This window comes from Muscardinus avellanarius (assembly GCF_963383645.1).
Source record: "Muscardinus avellanarius genome assembly, chromosome: 16".
Classification (NCBI taxonomy): Eukaryota; Metazoa; Chordata; class Mammalia; order Rodentia; family Gliridae; genus Muscardinus; species Muscardinus avellanarius.
The window spans coordinates 10,673,438-10,695,995 of NC_137802.1; the positions used below are offsets into that span (position 1 = coordinate 10,673,438).

The window sequence follows — 22,558 nt, forward strand, 5'->3', positions numbered from 1 at the left end:
ATTTAAAAAGGCGAGTAAAAAAAACCTTTGGCATCTTTGGTCAGAGAATGCACATTTTCAAATGCATTTCTGAAACCATAAACAGTTACTGGATGTTGGTAAATATTACTAGATATATTTAAAAATAAAGACTCCTGTTTGTTCTTGGTGATCGCCACAGAAATCTCCACTGTTCCTTTTTATTTTCGTCTTCTTCCTTTGGACAACCAAAGCACTTGTGGTCGAGTGATCCCCCAATTCCACGGAACTCCTACCAAAATGTCTTAGCCCGTTCTACCACTGCTGTAAGTGAAGGTCCATGGGCGAATTCAAATTGAGATCCGTGACGTCCAGGAAGTCAATGTTGAAGATGCTGGGGCCGCTGGCGGCCAGGGAGCTGAAGCCAGGGGTGGAGCTCGGTGGCGTGAGGTCCAACCACTCCATGGATTCCCAGGGAGATTCCGTGAAGCTCAGCTGCAGCCCGCTGCTGTCTACAGAAGAGGGCGAAAAGTGTGTGTGCATTGGGGAGAGGGGGCCTGGTAAGATCTCGTGCGTGTTGAAGAGGTCCTCGGCGGCCTTCCCCGCGAAGCCATCCAGGATCCCGTCGAAAGGTGGCTCTTCGTTCCCGATTTTGAGAAGGGCGACGTCGCTCACCTTTCCCATGGGGCTGTGGGAATTTAATAAGACTTCCAGGTGCTCGTCAGTATCCGCGGCATAGTGATCAAAGGAGAGTTGGCTTCCTGAAGGCGCTTGTTCAAAGGAAGCCAGGGGTTTGGGGAGGATGGCGCCGGGGCTTTGGGAAGGTCCGGGTATCTTTGGGACTTTTTGGAGACAAGAATGGTCCTCTCTGGCATCAGCTGGCATTTCTGTGGGGAAAACCACAAGGCGGATTATTTACTCACTTCACAATGAGCATCCCCTATGATAGGAATGAATGAGTTACACTTTTTTGGGGTGGGTAGTACCGGGGATTGCCCAGGGGGCATTCTACCTCTGAGTTATAATCCCAGCCCTTTTTATTTTTTATTTTGAAACAGGGTTCACTAAGTTCCTGAGGCTGGCCTCAAACTTGTGATCCTCCTTTTTAGCCTCCCAAGTACTGGGGCTACAGGCGTATGCCACCGTGCTCGGCAATGAGTTACACTTATGCGAAGTTGTTAAGGCTGGTTTCGAACCTGCCATCTTTCTGTCTCAGCCTCCCAAGTACTGGGACTACAGGCGAAGGCCACTGTGCTTGGGCAAGAGTTACATTTAGACACAAAAGATGGCCTGGCTCCCCTGCTCAGTGCTCATTACCTATTCTCATCCTTAAACTGCTCCCCACCTGCCGGTTCTTTTCCTCTTTGGCCTCTCTTAGCGCCCTTTTTGTCTGGAATGATCCCTTTGCGATTATGAAGCTTTATCCTTTAAAGGTTTGCTTCTTCTTTCCCTAGCCACTGTCCTCCCCTGAGGACACAGCAGTAATGCAGAATGTCCCCTGTAAGAGCTCGCTCTTGACAACTGAAAATATTCAGAGATGAAATGATTGAATGGTGAAGAAGGTTCTGCTCTCATCAGTGGAGAAATTCATTGATGGGTTGATGGGTTTATTGGGGGGTAAGGTAGGCAGGTAGGGCGTGGCTCCCTTACCTTTCCCTAGCTTTTTCGCACCACCAGACCCTGAGCTCCACACATGTGACCCGGCCTAACGGTGGACTGAATCGCCTGAAACCTCTAGAATTGTGAGCGAATTTCCTTCCTCTACGTTGTGGTCATCAGGAATTTGGGGTCAACAGCCATGTCCATGCTGACGGAAACAACCTCCTTTTTATCCTTCCTCGGGATTTTGAGGGGTACAACTCTTTCTATACCCCCACCTCCTGGTCTTTCCTCCTCATCCCCTGAAAATTTGATTCCCTACTTCATTGCCTTTTTACCACCTGACTGTTTCCCATTCCCGTGACTTCAGCATCCTTACAGAGGCCCTCCTCTTGGTTCCTCCTCCTCCTTCTCAATACCAGTGATGACTTTCTACTGCGTTGGACACACCTCGAATCTTTTCCTCACACGCTGTGTCCTCTGAAATCTCCATTTCAGGCAGCAATTCCTACTCGGTTTCTCCTCTCCCATCCCTCTAGCTCACTTATTAAATAGAGACAACAATTTCTCAGTCACTTGTAGAGCCTCTAATCTACCAACCCTCTTATTTGATCACTGTCTACCAGCTTTTTTTTTTTTTTAATCATTTCCTTCCTCTTCTAGCCCGCGTTCTCTGGCCCACGGTTAGCCTTCCTCTCTCGCACATATCAGCAACCCCCTTGCTTTTTTCTTGCCGTTCGCCAGACTCACCCAGCTAAGAGCCATGCCAGGGCGTGAAGTGAATCTTACCTCCACTCTCAATGAGGACATCTAGGAGCTCATCCATCTGCTGGCTCCGAGTCATTTGCTGTTACGGGTTAACCAGAGGAGAGTGGAGAAGTTAGCAGGCGGGTACTTCTGGTAGGGAAGGATTACAGGTAATGCAACAGCTAGTTTTCTTTTGCGTTTGCAATATGGGGGACTGAACCCAGGGATTTCTACCTCTCAACTCCACCCCTAATCCTTTTCTTTTCTTTTCTTTTTTTTATTTGAAACAGGCTCTTGCTAAGGTTTTGCATGCTGGTTTCAAATCTATGATCCTCCTGTCTCAGCCTTCCGAGTACTGAGATTACCACCATACCTGGCTAGAATTGCTTTTTTATTTATTTTTTTTAATTTTTTGTGGTACTGGGGATGGAGCCCTTCTACCTCCGGGCTACACTCCCAGACCTATTTTTTATATTTATATTTGGAAACAGGGTCTCTTAGGCCAGTGCGGCTGGCTTCGAACCTGTGCAATCCTCCTGTCTCTGCCTCCCAAGCGCGGGGATTACAAGCGTGCGCCACCACGCCCAGTGGAATTGCTTTTTTTTTTTTTTTTTTAAAAAAAGACTGACTAAGGGGAATTAAGAACCCTGATACACTGTTGATGGGATTGCACATTAGTAAAGCCACTGTGAAGATCAGTCTGGAGGTTCCTCAGAAGTCTGGGAGTGGAACCACCCTCTGATCTAGCCAGACCACTCCTCAAAATCTTTCCAAAGGAATTGAAGTGAGAATATGAGGATGATACTTGCAAATTCATGTTTATACCAGCACAATTAACAATAGCCAAGCTATAGAATCAGCCTAGTTATCCACCAACAGATGAAAGGGTTACGGAACTGTGGTATACACACAAAATGGAATTCTACTCGGCCATAAAGAAGAATCAAATTATGTCGTTTGCAGTAAAATAGATGGAACCAGGGAATACTACTCTGAGATTAGCCTGCCGCAGAAAGCAAAGGATCATATGTTTTCCCGCATATGTGGAAGCTGGAGAAACGTTTAAAAACAAAAAGATTTCAGATAAATGAGAAGAGAGACCAGTAGAAGAGTGGAAGGGGAATTGAGGAGGCGAAAGGCGAGATCTGACAAAGAAAAATAGTTCAAATGATCCTACGTACATTTATGAAGCTATCAATACCAATTTCAATATTATGAACAAGAAGCAGGGAGGGACCAGGGAGGAATCCGGAGGGCAACACCCCAGGTGTTCTGGCATGTGTGTTTCTACCATCTAAGACCTCAGTATGATGTATGGTTACCACATACCAATAAAGTTATTATTATTATTTTTTTGGTGGTACTGGGGGTGGAACCCAGAGGCTTTCTTCTTCTGGGCTATACACCCATACCTATTTTCTATTTTATTTGGAAACAAGATCTCACTAAGTTGCTGAAAGGCTCATTAAATAGCAGAGGCTGGCTTCAAACTTGCGTGATCCTCCTGTCTCAGCCTCCCAAGCACGGGGATTACAAGCGTGCGCCACCACGCCCGGCTTACCACATACCAATAAAAGTATATTAAAAAACGGAGCTGTTCGGGCGTGGTGGCGCACACTTGTGATCCCAGCATTCGGGAAGCTGAGACAGGAGGATTGCGGTTTGCAGCCAGCCTCAGCTACTTAGTGAGGCTCTTTGCAACTCAGTGAGACTCTGTTTCAAAAATAAAAAGACTAAAAAATAGGGCTGGGGGTATAGCTTGGAGATAGAATGCCCCTGGGTTCCATCTCCAGCACCGCAGAAACAAAACCAAACCAAACAAAAACAGATTTCAAAGAAAAAGGAGACTGAATAAGATTCCATTGTCTGGAACTACCACATTTTATTTGATGAAGGAAATTGAACAAATGGATACATAATGAATGGGTATATAATAAGTAGATATATTATGCATGGATATATAATGAATGGTTCTTCATGGACTCTTGGGACAGTTTCTACCTTTTCGGCTATGGGGAATAATACTATAATAAACGTGGGTATTCTGCAAAAAGGTTTCTGAACTATGTTTGGTTAAATGCCAGTGTTAATTTTAGGCAGGTCAACTACTGGAGGAAATAATTCACTGCAACAAAAGAAGGAGAAAATATGCCAGAATGCTGAGAATACATACTTGAGAAGCAGAGATTACATACTTGAGAGCAAGTTTAGTTACCTGAGAGGTTGTTATCCTAGGAACAGAGTATCTTAAGACACAGAAAGTACCTTTTCCTCCCTTTGAAGTGACTTGAATCTACTTATTTGGTTGCTGTGAATGTCACCCTGGGATTGGCTTCTATTTTTCTTTTTTAGTGGTACTGGGGGGTGGAACCCAGGGGCTTTTCTACCTCTGGGCTATACTCCCGGACCTACTTTATACTTTATTTGGAAACGGGGGTCTTACTAAGTTGCTGAGAGCCTCACTAAGTAGCTGAGGCTGGCTTCGAACCTGCGCGATCCTCCTGTCTCAGCCTCCCAAGTGCGGGGATTACAAGCGTGAGCTTATTTATTTTTTTAGCTCCTCTTTGCAAAAACTTGCAACACCTGTAGACTCTTATAAGCGCACACCCTCTCTTCCTTGCTCATCTGAGTTGCCAAGTAGAGTCTTATTTCTATAAGTCTACCTCACATGGCTTTTTCCTTTTCTACTGCAGTTGAGAAGCCTCAGCTGATGTTTCAGAAACTAAGGGGAGAAAAAAGGGTAGCCAAAGTATCTATCCATCTCTCTCCTCTGGGAGCCCGGAGCCAACACACGTGGGCATCGATAATCAATACGGATGGAAACACATGGCTCCGAGAACGAGGAGGCGTGTGGCAGGCCTGAAGCTACTGCGTGCCCATGAGTTCTGGCGGGCAGTGTGGGCCAGATGTGAAGGAGAAAGAGAGGCAGAGCGCAGAGCCCAGCTGTGGGTCCAAGGAATACTGCGTGCCGTAGGCTCTTGCTGCTCAGCAGAAAAGTGGCCCCGTTATCGCCAGATCCCCTAAACTTTTCAGAAACGAGGAAGCCCGCTTTGTTATCTCCTGATCGCTAACACATTCTAGAACAAAGGAAACCTTACTGACAGCTGGTTTTGATCTCAGGCTACCAGTCAGTAAGCAGGGCTGATACAGATGTTCTTCTGTGGTTTGGGCACTTGGGTAGTGTTATTTGATACCATAGCCAAGCTAAGAAAGACCTTTGGAAACGCAGGCATTCCTCAGCATCCTCAGGGCATCCATCCTGGGACACCCTCCCCCTTGGGCACCCAAATCCTTCAATGCCCGTGACCCTCCTATGAAATGATATAGTATCTGCATAGAACATACATCCTCTTGTATATTTTAAATCAATTTTAGCTAACTTATACTACCTGACATGGTATAAATGCTCTGTGAATAGCTGTTATACTGCATAGTTTGGGGGGATAATAGCAAAAACACTTTGTAGATGTTCTGTCCCAGATGTAAACATCGCCAGCTTAACCGTACGTGAACAGAACTTGAGGCAAACGACGTGCTAACGAGTACTGGAAAGAGACAGGATCAGTGTGCAGTGGTGGAGGTATACACCATTCACATGCTTGGCAGGTGGAAAATTCAAGTTTTGCCTTACGGAACTTTCTGGAATTTTTTTTTCCTGATACATATATGTCTGTGTCTAAGTGGGGGTATTGAGGATAGAACCCAGGGGCATTTTATCTCTGAGCTACACCCTCAGCTCTATTTAATTTTTTATTTGGAATCAGATTCTAAGTTGCAGAGGACCTCACTAAGTTGCTGAGGCTGGCCATGACTCTACGATCCTCCTGTCTCCGCCTCCAATACTGGGATTATAAGCATGCGTTTTAACTGCACCTGGCTCTTTCTGATATTTTTAATCTACAGCCAGTTGAATCTGTGGACACAGAGGGCTAACTACATAGATCATTTCTTGATTCTCTCTTTCTTACTTTTTTCTTTTGAAGCTCTCTAAACCCACAGTGAACTTCCTCAAATCCATTCCTCAGCTTTCACCACCATCCGCACTGTGCCAGGATCATCATATTTTATTTTAATTTTTTAATTTTTAATTTTTGTGGTACTGGGAATTGAACCCAGGGGCATTCTACCTCCCGGCTACACTCCCAGCCCTCTTTTTTACTCTTTATTTTGAAACAGGGTCTCATTAAGTTGCGAAGGGCCTCAGTCAGTAGCTGAGGCCGTCTGCAAACCATGCGATCCTCCTGTCTCAGCCTCCCAAGTATTGGGATTATAAGGGTGCACCCCCATGCCCAGCTGGATCATTATATTTTAAAGGTGGGAAGAATCTGGGGGAGTATTACCTTGACAGTCTTGGTTTGATAATATGCTCAAACAGTGTGGCCAGAACTAGATGATGAAGAATCCTTCCTTACCAAGCAAATAGCGTGCCTATTTCATAAAAGTCAAGCACATGTCCAACCTTAGTGTCCTTGGTGGGTGGCAGAGCTGGCAGCAAGGCCAGGCATTCTGCATGCCAGCCCCACTGCTTCTCCCTGCATCTCTCAGCTCCTACAGATGGTCCTTGATTTACGGTGGCATTACATCCAGATAAACCCACTGTACATGGACAGCGTCATGAGTCAAAATGTACTTGTGTTGCCTACACTGTTGCGCCTCCCTGCATGGTTTTCTTCACGACTGCAGGGCTGCTGGCCCTGTGGCTTGCTATTGCCGTCCAGCATCAAGAGAGGACCAGAAGCCAGGCATGGTGGAGCACAAATGCTTGTAATCCCAGCATTTTGGAGACTGGGACAGGAGGTTCGAAGACAGCCTCAGCTACTTAGGGAGGCCCTTTTTAACTCATTGAGACCCAGTTTCAAAATAAAGAATAAAAAAATAGGGAGGGCCAGAGGTGTAGCTCAGAGGTAGAATGCCCCTGGGTTCCATTCCCAGTACCGCAGGGTGGGGGGAAGAGGACTGAGGTATGTATCACTAGTCTGGAAATTCAAATACAGTTCTGAGCAAATGCATATGCTTTCGTAGAGATGTTCCAACAGTGTCCTACGTTGAGACTGTCGGTATACAAACTCAATACCTTCTGCAGTCAGTGTACAGAAGTTTCATTTATTCTGTTAGTGAGACGCTTGACACCCGCAACATCAGAATTTACAAACTGAACGGAGATGAACAGCAGATCACAACGTCCATCCGTGCTTCCACGGGTAATAACTGGGTGGTTACCTGCTTCACCGCATCTTCATAGGACGGAGGCTGGGTGATCTCTGACACGGCTGAACTTGACTTGGAAAAAGTTGGGGATGGAATTGGAAACTTTGGCCCCGCCTTATCAGAAGAGTGTAAACCGGCCATCTGTGAGTGGGGATGAACACAGAGACAGGCAGTCAATTGGTGGGCCAGAAGTAGTACTGTTTTTCTCTAGAAATTGCAGAAAAACTGACCTAAGACAAGAAGGAAAAGGAGGAGTAGGAGGAGCGGGAGGAGAAGGAGCAGGAGGAGGAGGAGGAGCAGGAGGAGGAGAAGGAGGAGGAGGAGGAGGAGAAGGAGCAGGAGGAGGAGGAAAAGGAGGAGGAGGAAGAGAAGGAGGAGGAGGAGGAGAAGGAGGAGGATGAGGAGAAGGAGGAGGAGGAGGAGGAGAAGGAGGAGGAGAAGGAGGAGGAGGAGGAGGAGGAGGAGAAGGAGGAGAAGGAGGGGCAGGAGGAGGAGGAGGAGAAGGAGAAGGAGGAGGAGGAGGAGGAGGAGAAACCAATGTTAGAAATAAGATAACAATGGAGGAGGAGGAGGAAGAGGAGGAGGAGGAGGAGGAGGAGGAGAAACCAGTGTTAGAAATAAGATAACAATGGAGGAGGAAGAGGAGGAGGAAGAGGAGGAGGAGGAGGAGGAGGGGGAGAAACCAGTGTTAGAAATAAGATAACAATGGAGGAGGAGGAGGAGGAGGAGTAGGAGAAACTCCTCCTAGCTCTAATATGTTAACAATAGTATAGATCATTGTTGGTTTATTGATGGCAGTATCTTAGAATGTGAACCTTATAAATTTATTTCCCTCTCTAAAGTATACCCTCTTATTTTTATTTGTTTATTTTTGTGGTGCTGGGGATTGAACCTAGGGGCATTCTACCTCTGAGCTACATTCCCAGCCCTATTTTTTTTTTTTTAATTTTGAAACAGGGTCTCTGTAGGTTGTGGAAGACCTCACTATGTAGCTGAGGCTGACTGTGAATCTGTGATATTCCTGTCTCAGCCTCCCAAGTACTGGGATTACAAGCATACACCATGATATCCAGCTTTATTTATTTATTTATTTATTTATTTATTTATTTATTATGTATTTATTTTTGGTGGTACTGGAGTTCCTGGAAACCCTTCTACCTCCAGGTTACACTCCCAGACACCTTTTTTTTTATATTTTTAAATTTGGAAACAAGGTCTCTTAAGCCAGCAAGGCTGGCTTCGAACCTTCGTGATCCTCCTGTCTCCGCCTCCCAAGCACGGGGATTACAAGCATACGCCACCACGCCCGGCTATTTTATTTTTTATTTTGAAACAGGGTCGCACTAAGTTACTGAGGGTCTTGCTAAATTGCTGAGGCTGTCCTCCTACTTGGAACTCTCCTGTCTCAGCTTCCCATGTACTGGGATTATGGGCATGCACCATCACACCCAGCTTCCCTCTAATTTGTTTTTTATTTTTTATTTTTTTTTATGGCATTGGGGATGGAACCCAGGAGCCTTCTACCTCCAGACCTATTTTCTATTTTATTGGGAAACAGGGTCTCACTAAGTTGCTAAGAGCCTCACTAAGTAGCTGAGGCTGGCTTCGAACCTGTGCCATCCTCCTGTCTCAGCCTCCCAAGCGCTGGGATTACAAGCGTGCGCCACCACGCCCGGCCCTCTTCAGTCTTTTTGTAGCAGCTCTGTACCTCCTTCTTTCTTAACATTATTTTCCCATAGTATTTTTTTTTTTTTTGCTTTATATATTTTTTGTACTGGGGATTGAACCCAGGGGCATTCTACCTCTAAGCTATACCCTCAGCCTTTTTTGATTTTATTTATTTGGAAACAAGATCTCATTAAGATGCTGAAGGCCTTGCTAAGTCACTATGGCTGGCCTGGAACCTGTGATCATCCTGTCTCAGTCTCCCAAGTTCTGGGACAACAGACATTTTCACCATGGCTGTTTAAGTGACCATAATTAAGCCGGGATTGGTGACTCATGCTTGTAATCCCAGCATTGCTGACAGGAGGCTCACGGTTCACAGCCAGCCTCAGCTACTTAGTGAGGCCCTTTGCAACTCAGTGAGTCCCTGTTTCAAAAAATAAAGAATGAAAAAAGGGCTGGGGGTGTAGCTTGGAGGAGAATGCCCCTGTGTTCCATCCCCAGTACTGCCAAAAGAAAAATCGTCATAATTAGAATGATCCTTAAAAATGACTTTCTGGACACCTCCTAACTCATCTTTTGCAATCCACTTCAAGGCAATTTGAGTGGATTTATTGATATCTAGAAGGACATTTTCTGCTGCTTTTGAACTTCATCATTACTGTGGATCACAGAGGGCCAGAGGAGAGAAAAAATTATATGAATCCACATATAAGCCTTTTTACCGGGCCCTTACCTTCGGCTGCACACCTGGGCTTTTGGGACAAGGTTGGCCTCCAGCACTGTGACTACCATCCGCCTGGGCTCCAGAGAAAGGGGGGTGGAGGCTGGAGGACTGGGGGGAGAAGCTTGGAGGGGGGCCGTCGTGTGGCCCTGAGCTCTGTAGAGAGAAAGAGACAGCAAACTTGGGTGTGACCTTTGCTGTTGCTTCTGGTCCCTGCCCTGTGGCCCCTGGGATTTTTGCCTTTCAAATTTTCAGAAATTCCATTAGCACACGGACCTGCCCAAAATCTGGTTTTAAAGACTCTCACAGAACCTCAGCAGAGACTCCTTACTACTTTTTGTTTTGGTACTGAGGATTGAACCCCGGGGGGCGAGGGGGGGCATTCTACCTCTGAGCTACACCTCCAGCCCATTTTCTTTGGAAATAGGGTCTTGCGAAGGTGCTGAGGTCTCCTTACGTTGCCGAGGCTGGTCTGGAACCTGCAACCCTCCTGTCTCAGCCTCTTAAGTACTTCGATGCCAGGTGTGCACTCCCACCATGCCCGTCTCGATTTGGGCTTTGATAAAGGTTGATTTCGAGGTACTGAGATCGGGGAGCTAAATCTTGCCCGCTGGCTGTTTTGGCAGCTGAGCTGTGTTGACGCCATATGCATTCGTTGGCAAGATGTCTGTGCGTGCATGTGTAATATAAGAAAAAGCTGAGTAGTTTTGACACAGTATATCCTACAAGGCCCCGGCTGTTTACTGTCTGGCCCTTTTTAGAACAAGTACGCCCACCCCATCTCAGAGAAGTGAGTTTGGTCCACTGTGAGAGATCACGGGTTGTAGTGTGTGCCGAGAGTTAAGGCTAGGCTTCTAGTAAACCCTTCCCATTGCAAATTCCAATGGCAGCGGCTTTCCTGGTTGGAAATCCCTCCCCCGCTTCCTGAAAGAGGATGCATTGAGTGTGTGTATAACAAGGCCTTTTTTTTTTTTTTTTTGGTATTGGAGATTGAACCTAGGAGCGTTCCATCTCTGAGCTGAGCTACACCCCGAGTCCTTATTTTAACTAATTAATTAATTAGTTAACTTTGCAGTACCAGTGATGGAACCCAGGGGCAGTCTACCTCCAAGATACACCCCCAGCCCTATTTTTTATTCTTTACTTTTGAAACAGGGTCTCACTGAGTTGCCGAGGACCTCACTAAGTAGCTGAGGCTGGCTGCGAACCATGATCCTCCTGTCTCAGCCTCCCAGATATCTTTATTTTTTGAAACAGTTGCTGAGGGCGGGAAGTCTCACTAAGTTGCTACGATCCTCCTGCCTCAGCCTCCCCGGTCCTAGGATTCTAGGCACATGCAATCACGTCCAGCTGGTGCAAGGTGTTCTTACCTGTGCGGTGCACACCTGGCTGCCTATGGGTGGTGAGACCCTGTTTCCTTCTCTTTGCACTCCGGAAGCCGAGGCCAGGAAGTAATGGTTGTTGGGCGAGGGCGGCAGACTGATGTGCTGCGGGCTTTTCACCGCCCCGAGCGGTGAGTGCTGGGGCGAGGACTGCGGGCTAAGAAAGGTAGACGAGAGTACATTGGTTTGACCTGAGGACCCCGCACAGTGCGCCTTTGCCAGGGGTAGCGGCTGGGCAGCCTCGCAAGCCGGCGGCTGGCCCTCGGCACCGCCGTGATGTCCCTTGGCAGGTCGCTGCTGGGCGGCAAAGGGACAGCTGGAGATGGCATCTTCTTGCTTGACAGTGGCCACGGCCAGGAAAGGCGGCTGCTTCTTCTCCGCGCCACCGCTGTGGCTTTTCTGCTTCTGGAGCTGTATCCTGAGCTCCTCCACCTGCCTCTGCTCCTGCTGCAGCTTCCAGGTGAGTTCGTTGATTACCTTCTGTTTCTCCACCAACATCTTGTCCTTCTCGGAGTCCAGCCCGTCCATCTCCGACGGCCCCGAGCCCCCATTCAGGCTGCTCATGAGGCTCTCCTCCGGGCAGATGTGCGCGGGTGATGGGTGCAGGCCGAAGGACAGGGAGGCGTCGTTGAAGGTGTCCGGCAGGGATCCGGCTGCCGACAGGTCGGACGAAGCCGGGGAGATCGGGGGGCTGGAGCTGGTGCTGGTGCTGCCGAAGTGGTAGAAGCCATTGGACAAGGCGCTGGTGGAAGGGGAGGACTGGTAACTGGGCAGAGTGTTGGGGGTAACGGGGAAAGTGACAGTCGTTATGTCCCCAAAGTTGGGCACCGGGTTCCCAGAACAGTCCTGGAAGGGCCGGAGGCGGTCCATGAGAGCCGTTTTGGTGCCGGATACGGGCAAGCCTCGTATTCGAAGCTGTTGTCTTAATTCGGAGACCTAAAGAAACCAGGACTTTGTTAGTCATGGCATTATTTAGAAAGCTGGTTTATGATTAGCTTTAAAACATGATGCAGGGGTAGCCGGGCATGGTGGCACGTGCTTGTAATCCCAGCGTTTGGGAGGCTGAGACAGGAGGAGCTGGGTTCGCGGACAGCCTCAGCTGCTTAGTGAGGCCCTTTGCAACTCAGAAAGACCCTGTTTCAAAGTAAATAAAAGCCGGGCGTGGTGGCGCACGCTTGTCATCCCAGCATTCGGGAGGCTGAGACCGGAGAATGGCGGTTCGCGGGCAGCCTCAGCTACTTAGGCCCTCTGCAACTCAGTGAGACCCTGTTTCAAAATAAAGAATAAAAAATACGGCAGGGGGTGTAGCTTGGAGGTCAAATGCCCCTGGGTTCCATCCCCAGACCTGCAAACAAAACAAAAACGTATGCCAAGCCATTGTGAGTCTGAAACCACGTGCACCATGCTCGCATAGCCTCAAAGTCAGAAGAAATTACCTAATCTCCTGCCCTCTATCTCCCATTTGGGTCCCTATTGCCATTTTGTAGATGAGAAAAGCAGTCTCTCTCTGGGTTTAGGACACAATGATTCCCAAGCCCGGCTGAATCTGCAGGATGTGTGCCTTTCCAGGTGAGGCCCCTTAGGGGGCCCAGCGTCTGCATTTCTAACAAAGGAGGATGCTAGAAAGAGATGTTGATGCTACTGCTCCTTGGACCAGGCTTTGAGCAGCTCAGAGCCACATTCACATTTGCGTCCTAATTTTAATGATGGCTGTGGTAACAGAGCCGCAGCAGAGAACCTGGCCCTGCCCAGTGCGAGTTCTCTGGTCCTCCGGGCTTCCTCTAGGAAATGGAGATACCAGGACCTCCTGCGTGTACATTTCTGTAAGGTATCAGATGGCCTAAAATTCCTAAAGCACTCAGAAGCGAAAAACAGCCGTGCAACGTCAGGGCTTACTAGTATCGCTGTATCGATCCCACGTGGGGTTAGTTTATTCCTGAATGTTTCATAATGTTCGTAAATTGGAAACTATAAAGTGTACCCGAGGATGGGAACTGGTCAAAGAAATAACGGTGCAGGCGAATCCAGGACTACAACAGATCCATTAAGTCTGGCGCTATAAATATTTGTTGCCAATGGATAATCAATATTTATTCATGGTATATTATGAAGTGAAAGAAAGTTTAGATGAATTCTATTTTAAAGAAGTAATATTAGCAATGTGCATGTGTATTTAAAATTGTGTTTGCATAGGCAGATAGGCAGATAAATATATGCTAAAATGCTAACAGTATTTTTCCTTATTATTATTATTATTTTTGGTGGTACTGGGGTTCCTAGAAGCCCTTCTTCCTCTGGGCTACGCTCCCAGACCTATTTTTTATTTTTGGAAACAGGGTCTCTTAAGCCAGCTGGCTTCGAACCTGCGCGATCCTCCTGTCTCCAAGCGTGCGCCACCACGCCCAACTCCTTATCTGTATTTTCTAAATATTTCACATCAGCATATTGCTTTTGGGATTAAAAGAGAGCTTGGTGTGGTGGCACATGCCTGTAATCCTGGGATGCGGAGACAGGAGGATCGCGCGGGCTCGAAGCCAGCCTCAGCTACTTAGTAAGGTTCTCAGCAACTTAGTGAGACCCTGTTTCCAAATAAAATATAAAAATAGGTTTGGGAGTATAGCCCGCAGGTAGAAAATGCCTGGGTTCCACCCCCAGTACCACCAAAAAAAAAAAAAAAAAAAACCAGAAAAAAAGAAATCACTAATAATCAAAAATTGAAAGTAAAAAATAAATATATACCTATATTGTATTCATCATATGGAAAAAATGAGTAATATCCCTTTGTGTTAGTGAAATAGCAGGAAAAAGAAAAAAATGTTTAAAAGAAAAAGGTGGTCAGGCGTGGTGGTGCCCACTTGTAACACCTGTGCTTGGGAGGTGGAGACAGGAGGATCGCAGGTTCATGGCCAGCCTCAGCTACTTAATGAAGCGCTCCACAACTTAGTGAGACCCTGTTTCAAAAACAAAGAATAAAAAATAGGGCTGGGGATGTAGCTCAGAGGTAGAATGCCCCTGGGTTCAATCTCTAGTTCTGCAAAAAAAAAAAAAAAAAAAAAAAAAAAAATTGCCATTCTAACTGGAGTTAGATGGTATCACAGTGTGGTTTTTTTATTTTTAGTTTCCTGATTGCTAATGATGTTAAACATTTTTTTCTATCTTTATTGGCCATTCGTATCTCCTCTTTTGAGAAATGTCTAGTCAGTTCAGTTGCCCATTTTTGATTGGGTTATTGTTATTCTTTTAAAAGTGTTAAGTTTTGTAAGTTCTTTGTATGTTTGAAATAGTCCTTTATCAGAGGGATTAGGTGGCAAAGATCTTCTCCTATTCTATAGGCTTTCTCTAGAGATTATTGATGGTTTCCTTTGCTGCACAGAAGCTTTTAATGTAATGCCATCCCAATTATTAATTTTCATTTTAATTTCCTGGGCTTTCAGAGCCTTCTTGAGGAATTTTCTCTCAGTATTTATTCCAATCTCAAAGACATATCCAGGGAGGTGGAGGGAGAGGGTGGTCCCTGGAGGGAAGTGCTCTAAGACTGTTTCTCCCTCTCTCTCTCTCTCTCCCTCTCTCTCTCTCTCTCTCTCTCTCTCTCTCTCTCTCTCTCTCTCTCTTTGGTGGTACTGGGGTTCCTGGAAACCCTTATACCTCCGAGCTACGCTCCCAGACCTATTTTTATACTTTTTAAAATTTGGAAACAGGGTCTCTTAAGCCAGCACGGCTGGCTTTGAACCTGCACGATCTTCCTGTCTCCGCCTCCCAAGCGCGGGGATTACAAGTGTGTGCCACCACGCCCGGCTACTTCTATCTCTTTATATCCCACTATGCTATTTAATTACAATGCACCAAATAAAAGTATATAAAAACAACAAATAAAGAAGTGCAGGATCTCTGTCTCCCCCCCAACCCTATCCAGACCTACTGAATCAGAATCTGAATTTTATCAAGTGCCAGGAGACTCATGCATATGTTAATGTTCAAGTGCTGCTTTAACATGCTGCTTTTTGGAATATACTGGAACAAAAACGTAAGAAAGAAATTTGGTAATAGTATTAAGGACTTAAAAAAAAAAATAGAGCCGGTTGTGTTGGTACATGCTTGTAATCCCTGACTTGGGAGGCTGAGATTGGAGGGTCGCAGGTTAGACCCCAGCCTCAACAAATAGTGAGACTCTCATCAACCTAGTGAGACCCTGATTCAAAACAAAAATAAAAGTTAAAGGGTTGGGGGGTGTAGTTCAGAGGTAGAATGCCCCTGGGCTCAATCCCTAGTCCCAAAATAAATAAGTAAAAATGAAAAATAAAATTAAAAAATAAAAAATAGTAATTTTTTTAATTTAAGAATTTCACTCCCCTGTGGTCAGCCTGGACAAGTAATCAAAGATATTAATAAATGCATGTACAGAGGTCGCCAAAATCATACTCAGATAATAAAACCTCGGCAGCTAGTTAAATCCCATGCTGGCATGTTAACTAGTGGTAGAATGACATGTTGTTCTTACAAACAGAACTTTAGGGCCGGGCGTGGTGGCGCACGCTTGTAATCCCCGCGCTCGGGAGGCTGAGACAGGAGGACCGCACAGGTTCGAAGCCAGCCTCAGCTACTGAGTGAGGCTCTCGGCAATTTAGTGAGACCCTGTTTCCAAATAAAATATAAAATAGGTCTGGGAGTATAGCCTGGAGGTAGAAAAGCCCCTGGGTTCCACTCCCAGCACCACACAAACAAAAGAACCCCAGAACTTTTATTGAATGCTACTTGTTAGGAAAAAATGTTCATGATGTGTCAAAGAGAGCAAGCCTGTCAGAACTTTACACGCACAAAATTATTTAAAAATGGTTATTGTGCGATGAAGTATGGTCACGACCATTTCAGGTTTAGAAAGGAATATAATGCCATGCGTTCTCTGAGGTTCTGTCTTCTAAAACGCTGTCTACGTTTTTTTTTATCAGTGTCAACTGTGAGTACACGTTGCTTAATAATCCCTTAAAATCTATCAAGTAAGGATGGCATAGATTTATCTTAGGAATAAATATGCTATTGCCTACTTTCTCCATATTCTTGCTGGTAATATTTTATCTATTTTCTTCTCTTTTTTTGCGGGTCTGGGGATGGAACCCAGGGGCATTCGACCTCCAAGCTACACCCCCTGCCCTATTTTTTTTATTCTTTATTTTGAAACAGGGTCTCACTGAGTTACAAAAAGCCTCACTAAGTAGCTGAGGCTATCTGCAAACCGCTATCCTCCTGTCTCAGCCTCCCGAATGCTGGGATTACAAGCGTGCGCCACCACGCCCGGCTTTCTTTCTTTTTGTCTTTTGATTTGCTGGTTTGAAAAAGTGCAAGATGGCAGCACATTATTGTTTTAATTTTGAATTACTTAAAATTAATGAGTTCTACATGTATTTTTAGAATCCGTTCCGGCACTGAATAATTTAAGCTATGCTATTAAATAATGCAGCTCATCTCCTGAAATAAAAAGGAATACTTGTTGAGTTCAATTTACCTTAAATTCCAGCATGTTATGTCATGTGGGGTTGTAGGGAACAAAAGGCTTGTACAGACCTCTTTCCTCGATGCACTGGGGTTTTAAGCATTGGTAACTGTTTAAACTGTTTATTATAGAAAAATTCAAATGTACACAAAAGTAAATCAATAAGCATAATAAACTTTATATACTCACCTACCAACTTTAATAATGATCAACTCACGCCCAGTCTTTTTTTGTTCTCCTTTTGTCTGTCTATCTGTCTCTCTCTCCATCTCTCTCTCTTTCTCTCTTTTGGTGTGTATGTGATATTGGGGATTGAACCCAAGGGTATTCTACCTCTGAGCTATATCCTCAGACTTTTTTTAAATTTTTATTTCGAAACAATGTCTTTCTTGCTAAGTTGACAAGGCTAGCCTCAAATTGGCGATCCTACTATCTCAACCTCCCAAGTACTAGGATTACAGATGTGTGCCGCCATGCCCAACCCAATCTTATTTTTTTTTATACTCTATCCTGTTTCTTCTCTTACCTTTTCTAAATTATTTTGAAGTAAATAATATGATTTCATCTGCAAGTATTTTGATACCTATCTCTGAAATATAAGTACTTGTAAAAATAGATACAGTAAGCTGGGTGTGGTGGCACAATCTTATAACCCCAGTCCTTGGGAGGCTGAGACAGGAGGATCACAGGTTTGAGGCCAGCCTCAGCTGCTTAGTTAGGCCCTCTGCAACTTAGTGAGACCTTTTTTAAAAATTAAGAATAAAAAATAGAGCTGAAGGTATAGCTTGGGGATAGAATACCCCTGGGTTTAATCCCCAGTACTGCACAAATAAAGATACGATAGTACTATCATGCGTACCTAAAATAATAAACCATTGTTTCCTAATATTCATCAAGTATTTTCTGCAGTTTTTAGATTTTGCAGGCCTCACTTGCTCCTCCTCACTCTCCAGTTTTTTAGAAACAGAAGAAGAATAATCTAGGCCAGGTGTGTGGTGGTGTGCACCTGTCATCCCAGTACCTGAGAGGCTGAGACCGGAGGATCGCCGGTTCAAAGGCCAGCTCCGCGACTTAACGAGGACCTCAGCAACTTAATGAGACCTTGTTTCCAAATAAAAAATAAAACAGGGCTAGGGCTGCAGCTCGGAGGTGGAATACTCTGGTTGCAATCTCTAGTGCCACAAAAACAAAAGTAAAAACAGCAAAACCAAACAAAAGCAATAAAAAAACCCTCTATACTACGATGAAAACCTTAATAACTCTTCCGTGGAAATCAAACTCTTCTCTGGGTGTTCTTCCCTGTTACATAGCAAAACATGAACCTTTCTTCAAAGTGTAGCCTTCATTAACCTACTTTCAAATTAAATTTTTTGGGGGTCACCTTCATAAATTCTTACTTCTTTCTTTCCCCAAATATGGTAGCCCATATTTGTTTTTTAATTTGTTTTTTAAATTCACTTCTTTTCTCCTTTCCTCTGTTCTTTCTTTCTTACACAATTTCTCTTTTGCTCTCCCTCTCCCTAGATCTCATTCTGTTTTCTAGTTTCAATGAACCCCATGTTACATACCTTTTTTCTTTTTTTCTTTTTTTTTTTTTGCGGTACTGGGGATGGAACCCAGGGGCATTCTACCTCTGAGCTACACTCCCAGACCTATCTTTTATTCTTTATTTGGAAACAGGGTCTCACTGAGTTGCAAAGGGCCTCACTAAGTAGCTGAGGCTGTCCTTGAACCGCGATCCTCCTGTCTCAGCCTCCGGAATGCTGGGATTACAATCTGCCCGGCAGGCAGATTTCTTACTGCTAGAAACTGGCCAGATCTTCTCTCTCTGCTGTCTTGCTGTTACCTGTCACTTGGTATTCCCAGAATGAATGACCTTGCTGCCCTCCCTTTCAATCCACTCCTCTTTGTAACCTCCCTAGTTCTGTGTAACTCTCCAGGGACTTGGGGGCCACCTCTTCCCACCTCACAGAGAGAGATCAGATCCAGCCAAGTTCTTCCACCCCACCCACTCTTCCTCTCTTATCTCTCCTGAGAGTGGAAAAGCCTTTTTTTTTTTCCCCTCATACAAATAACATATGTATAGGGTGCTTAGTATTCTAGATGCAATAGTTTAAAAAATTTTTTTTGTGGTACTGGGGGTGGAACTCAGGGGCTTTCTACCTCCAGGCTACACTCCTAGCCCTATTTTGTAATTTATTTGGAAACAGGGTCTCACTAAGTTGCTGAGAGCCTCACTCAGTAGCTGAGGCTGGCTTTTTTTTTTCTTTTTTTGTAAGTTTTTTTTGGTGGTACTGGGGTTCCTGGAAGCCCTTCTACCTCCAGGCTACACTCCCAGACCTATTTTTATATTTTTATCTGGAAATAGGGTCTCTTAAGCCAGTGTGTCTGGCTTCGAACCAGCGCGATCCTCCTGTCTTCGCCTTCCAAGTGCGGGGATTACAAGTGTGTGCCACCATGCCCGGCGTAAATTTTTTTAAATATATATATATTTATTTATTGGTGCATTGTAGTCATACATCACAATGGAATACAAGACTTGTGAGGATATACAAGCACACATCATCCAATTAGCCCTTATCCAATTCCCATCCTTTCCCTCCCCCTCCCTGGATCCCACACTTGATTGGTGATTAATTTTGATACATTTGTTTACATACATCATGAGTTTTAAAGAGATCCCATCCTCCCCCATGCCATCCCCTCTGACTGGTCACCTTAATTGCTCCTCTATAGGGCCCTTTCTTCAACTAGATTTCCTCCTATTACCTATTTCTTCCTAGTTTTTGCATATTAGGGAAAGCATCTGTTTTTTTATTTTCTGTGATATTTCTCTGTGTATGCTGCACTGCAAGTTCCGATCCCACTCTTTACAGCCCCGGCACTGGCCTGGCCACCAGGCAGACTCTGATCCCAGCCTAACCCCTCGGCAGGTGCTGATCCCAGCCTCGCTGGCTCCAGCAACGGCCTTGCCTCACGGCAGGCCCTGATCCCGGCCTCGCTGGCCCCGGCACTGGCCTCACCCCTTGGCAGGCTCCGATCTTGGCCTCAGAGGCCCCGGTACTGGCCTTGCCTCATGGCAGGCCCCGATCCCGGCCTTACTGGCCCCGGCACCATGAGGTTGGCTTTGAACCTGTGCGATCCTCCTGTCTCAGCCTCCCAAGTGCTGGGATTACAAGCGTGCACCATCACACCCTGCTGGTAGTTCAGTTTTTTAAAAATAGTTTTATTGGTTCACTGCTATCTCATGTCATAAAGGGGTTCGTGGTGATAGTGGGATACATACATACACAGAGCCCTTGGCTTCCTCAGCCCCACCCCCTTTCCTATCCATGATCCTAAGATTGCATTGGTAGGTATCCTCATCTGTACATCAGTGGAATTGAGTCCTTCGTTAATTCTTTCCTCCCACCCAGACCACCCCCTGGCTCCACTGGGGCTTCTCATCTATTATCTAAAGCCCCTCTTGTATCCCTACCCTCTTGTATTCCCTACCTCCAGAATATAAAAGAAAACACATATCTCTTTACTGTCTATGACTGGCTAATCTCTTAACATAATATTCTCTGGGTCCATCCATTTCCCTGTCAATGGCATTATTTTGTTCTTCTTTATTGCTGAGTAGAATTTTATTGTGTGGATATCTTGAGAGTTTTGTCAGCCATTCATTTGTTGATGGACACCTAGGTTGGTTTCATAATTTGGCTATTTGAATTGTGCTCCTGTAAACGTAGATATGCAGGTATTATCCTGATTTCAACCCCTTTGGAAAGATACCCAGGAGTGGTATCATATGGTGGATCTATTCCCAGTTTTCCGAGGAATCTTCACACTATATCTACATAGCAGCTGCACTAATTTAAAATCCTACCAACAGAGTATAAGAGTTCCTATTTCCCCACATCCACATCCTCTCTCTCTCTCTCTCTCTCTCTCTCCATATATATATATATTTATTTGACAAATATATATATATATATTTTTATTTGACAAATATATATATATATATATTTTTTATTTGACAAATATATATATATTTATTTGACAAATATATATATATATTTATTTGACAAATATATATATATATATATATATTTGTTTGACTTCTTAATGATTGTCTTTCTGATTGGGGTTTGATGGAATCTCAGTGTAGTTTTGATTTGCATCTCCCTGATTACTAATGATGAATTTTTCATTGGTTGTTTTTATTTCTTCTTTTATGAAGTGCCTATTTAATTTAATTGTCCATTTCTTGACTGGGTTATTTTTTTTTTTAGTGTTAGTCTTTTAGGTTCTTTGTATAGTCTAGATATTAGTCCTTGTCAGAGGAATAGCTGGCAATGATCTTTTCCCATTCTGTAGGCTTTCTCCTTAGACTCTTGATGGTTTCATTTGATGAATAGAAACTTCCTAGTTTAATGCCACCCCATGTATTAACTCTTGTTTTAATTCCCTGAGATTTTAGAGTCTTATTGAGGAAATTTCTACCTGTGCCTTTAAGTTGGAGTGTGAGTGTTGGAGCTATTCTTTTCCCTAGTAATTTCAGTCTCTGGTCTAATTTCCAGGTCTTTAATCCATCTTGAACTGATCTTGTGCAGGGTGAAAGATTGGAGTTCAATTCCGCTACTCTACAAATGGATAAACAGTTTTCCCAATACCATTTGTTGAAAAGGCTATCTTTTCTACGGCATATGTTTTGGTACTTTTGTTAAAAATCTATTGGTTATAAGTGTGTGGATTCGTTTCTGTGTCTTCTTCTCTGCTCCACTGGTCTATGTATTTGTTTGTGTGCCAATTAGAAACCATGCTGTTTTTATTACCATAGTGCCACAGTATAATTTAGGGTCAGGCACTGTGATGTCTTCCTCCATGGTACTTATTGCTGAGAATTGTGGCAGAGACATTTTAATCAGCCACTTAAGTTCATGCCCAGTTTTGTGATGTATAAGCTGGTTAACTTGCCTGTCACTTAACCTCTTAAGGTTCTGATTTTAATTTTACCTTTTAAAAATTTTTCTAATTGGCACATTTTATATGATTTTATTTTTATTTTTTATTTTTATTTTTTTTGGTGGTACTGGGGTTCCTGAAAGCCCTTCTACCTCCGGGCTACACTCCCAGACCTATTTTATTTTTGGAAACAGGGTCTCCTAAACCAGCGCGCACGGCTGGCTTAGAACATGCGTGATCCTCCTGTCTCCACCTCCCAAGCGCGGGGATTACCAGTGTGCGCCTCCACGCCCGGCTTAATTTTACCTTTTAGATCGGGATGATCCATCTGCCCCTGCAAGATGCAAATCTACACAGAATGACCGACGTGCTTTCTATTCCACAATTTCTATCATTGCCATCACAACCACTTCGGCTACTTATCCTAATTACTATAATTGTTCCCAGCCAATGCATCTGAGATTGTGCACACAGAAGGAGCCTCTTAACAGGGACTCAGCTCTGACCAATAGAACCGTCATATCTGTTTCCTCAGGGACTAAGGACTTTTTACTTTTATCTGATCCAGGGCTCTCATCCAGAGATAGTCTAGTTGAAAAAAAAACTTTTTTGTTGTTGCTGTGTGTTGTGGCTTGAAGAGAGAATATCCCCCAAAGAGCTCATGTATTGGCAAAAATGTTCAGAGTTGATGCGATTGAATCAATGTTTGCATCCCATCAGTGGATAAATCCATTAATAGATGAATTCATTTATTTACCGGGTGGTAACTAGGCAGAAAGGATATAGCTGGAAAAAGTGGGCCACAATGTGGGAGTGGCCTTGGAGTCTTCATATGTG

At 44.6% G+C, this 22,558-nt stretch overlaps 1 protein-coding gene across 2 annotated transcripts in view; it reads right to left on the reverse strand.

Moving 5' to 3' along the window:
- Positions 1–273: 273 nt before the first annotated feature.
- Positions 274–22,558, reverse strand: part of MYOCD (myocardin) — a gene marked incomplete at both ends in the record, with an annotated part of 118,490 nt that continues 96,205 nt past the window's right edge. The window contains 5 exons of one of the 2 annotated variants that reach the window (XM_080713672.1): positions 274–845; positions 2,347–2,404; positions 7,525–7,653; positions 9,914–10,057; positions 11,272–12,219. In XM_080713672.1, the coding sequence (XP_080569798.1) occupies positions 274–845; positions 2,347–2,404; positions 7,525–7,653; positions 9,914–10,057; positions 11,272–12,219 (1,851 nt within the window). The remainder of the gene's footprint in view (positions 846–2,346; positions 2,405–7,524; positions 7,654–9,913; positions 10,058–11,271; positions 12,220–22,558) is intronic. The other variant, XM_080713673.1, reaches the window with a different exon arrangement.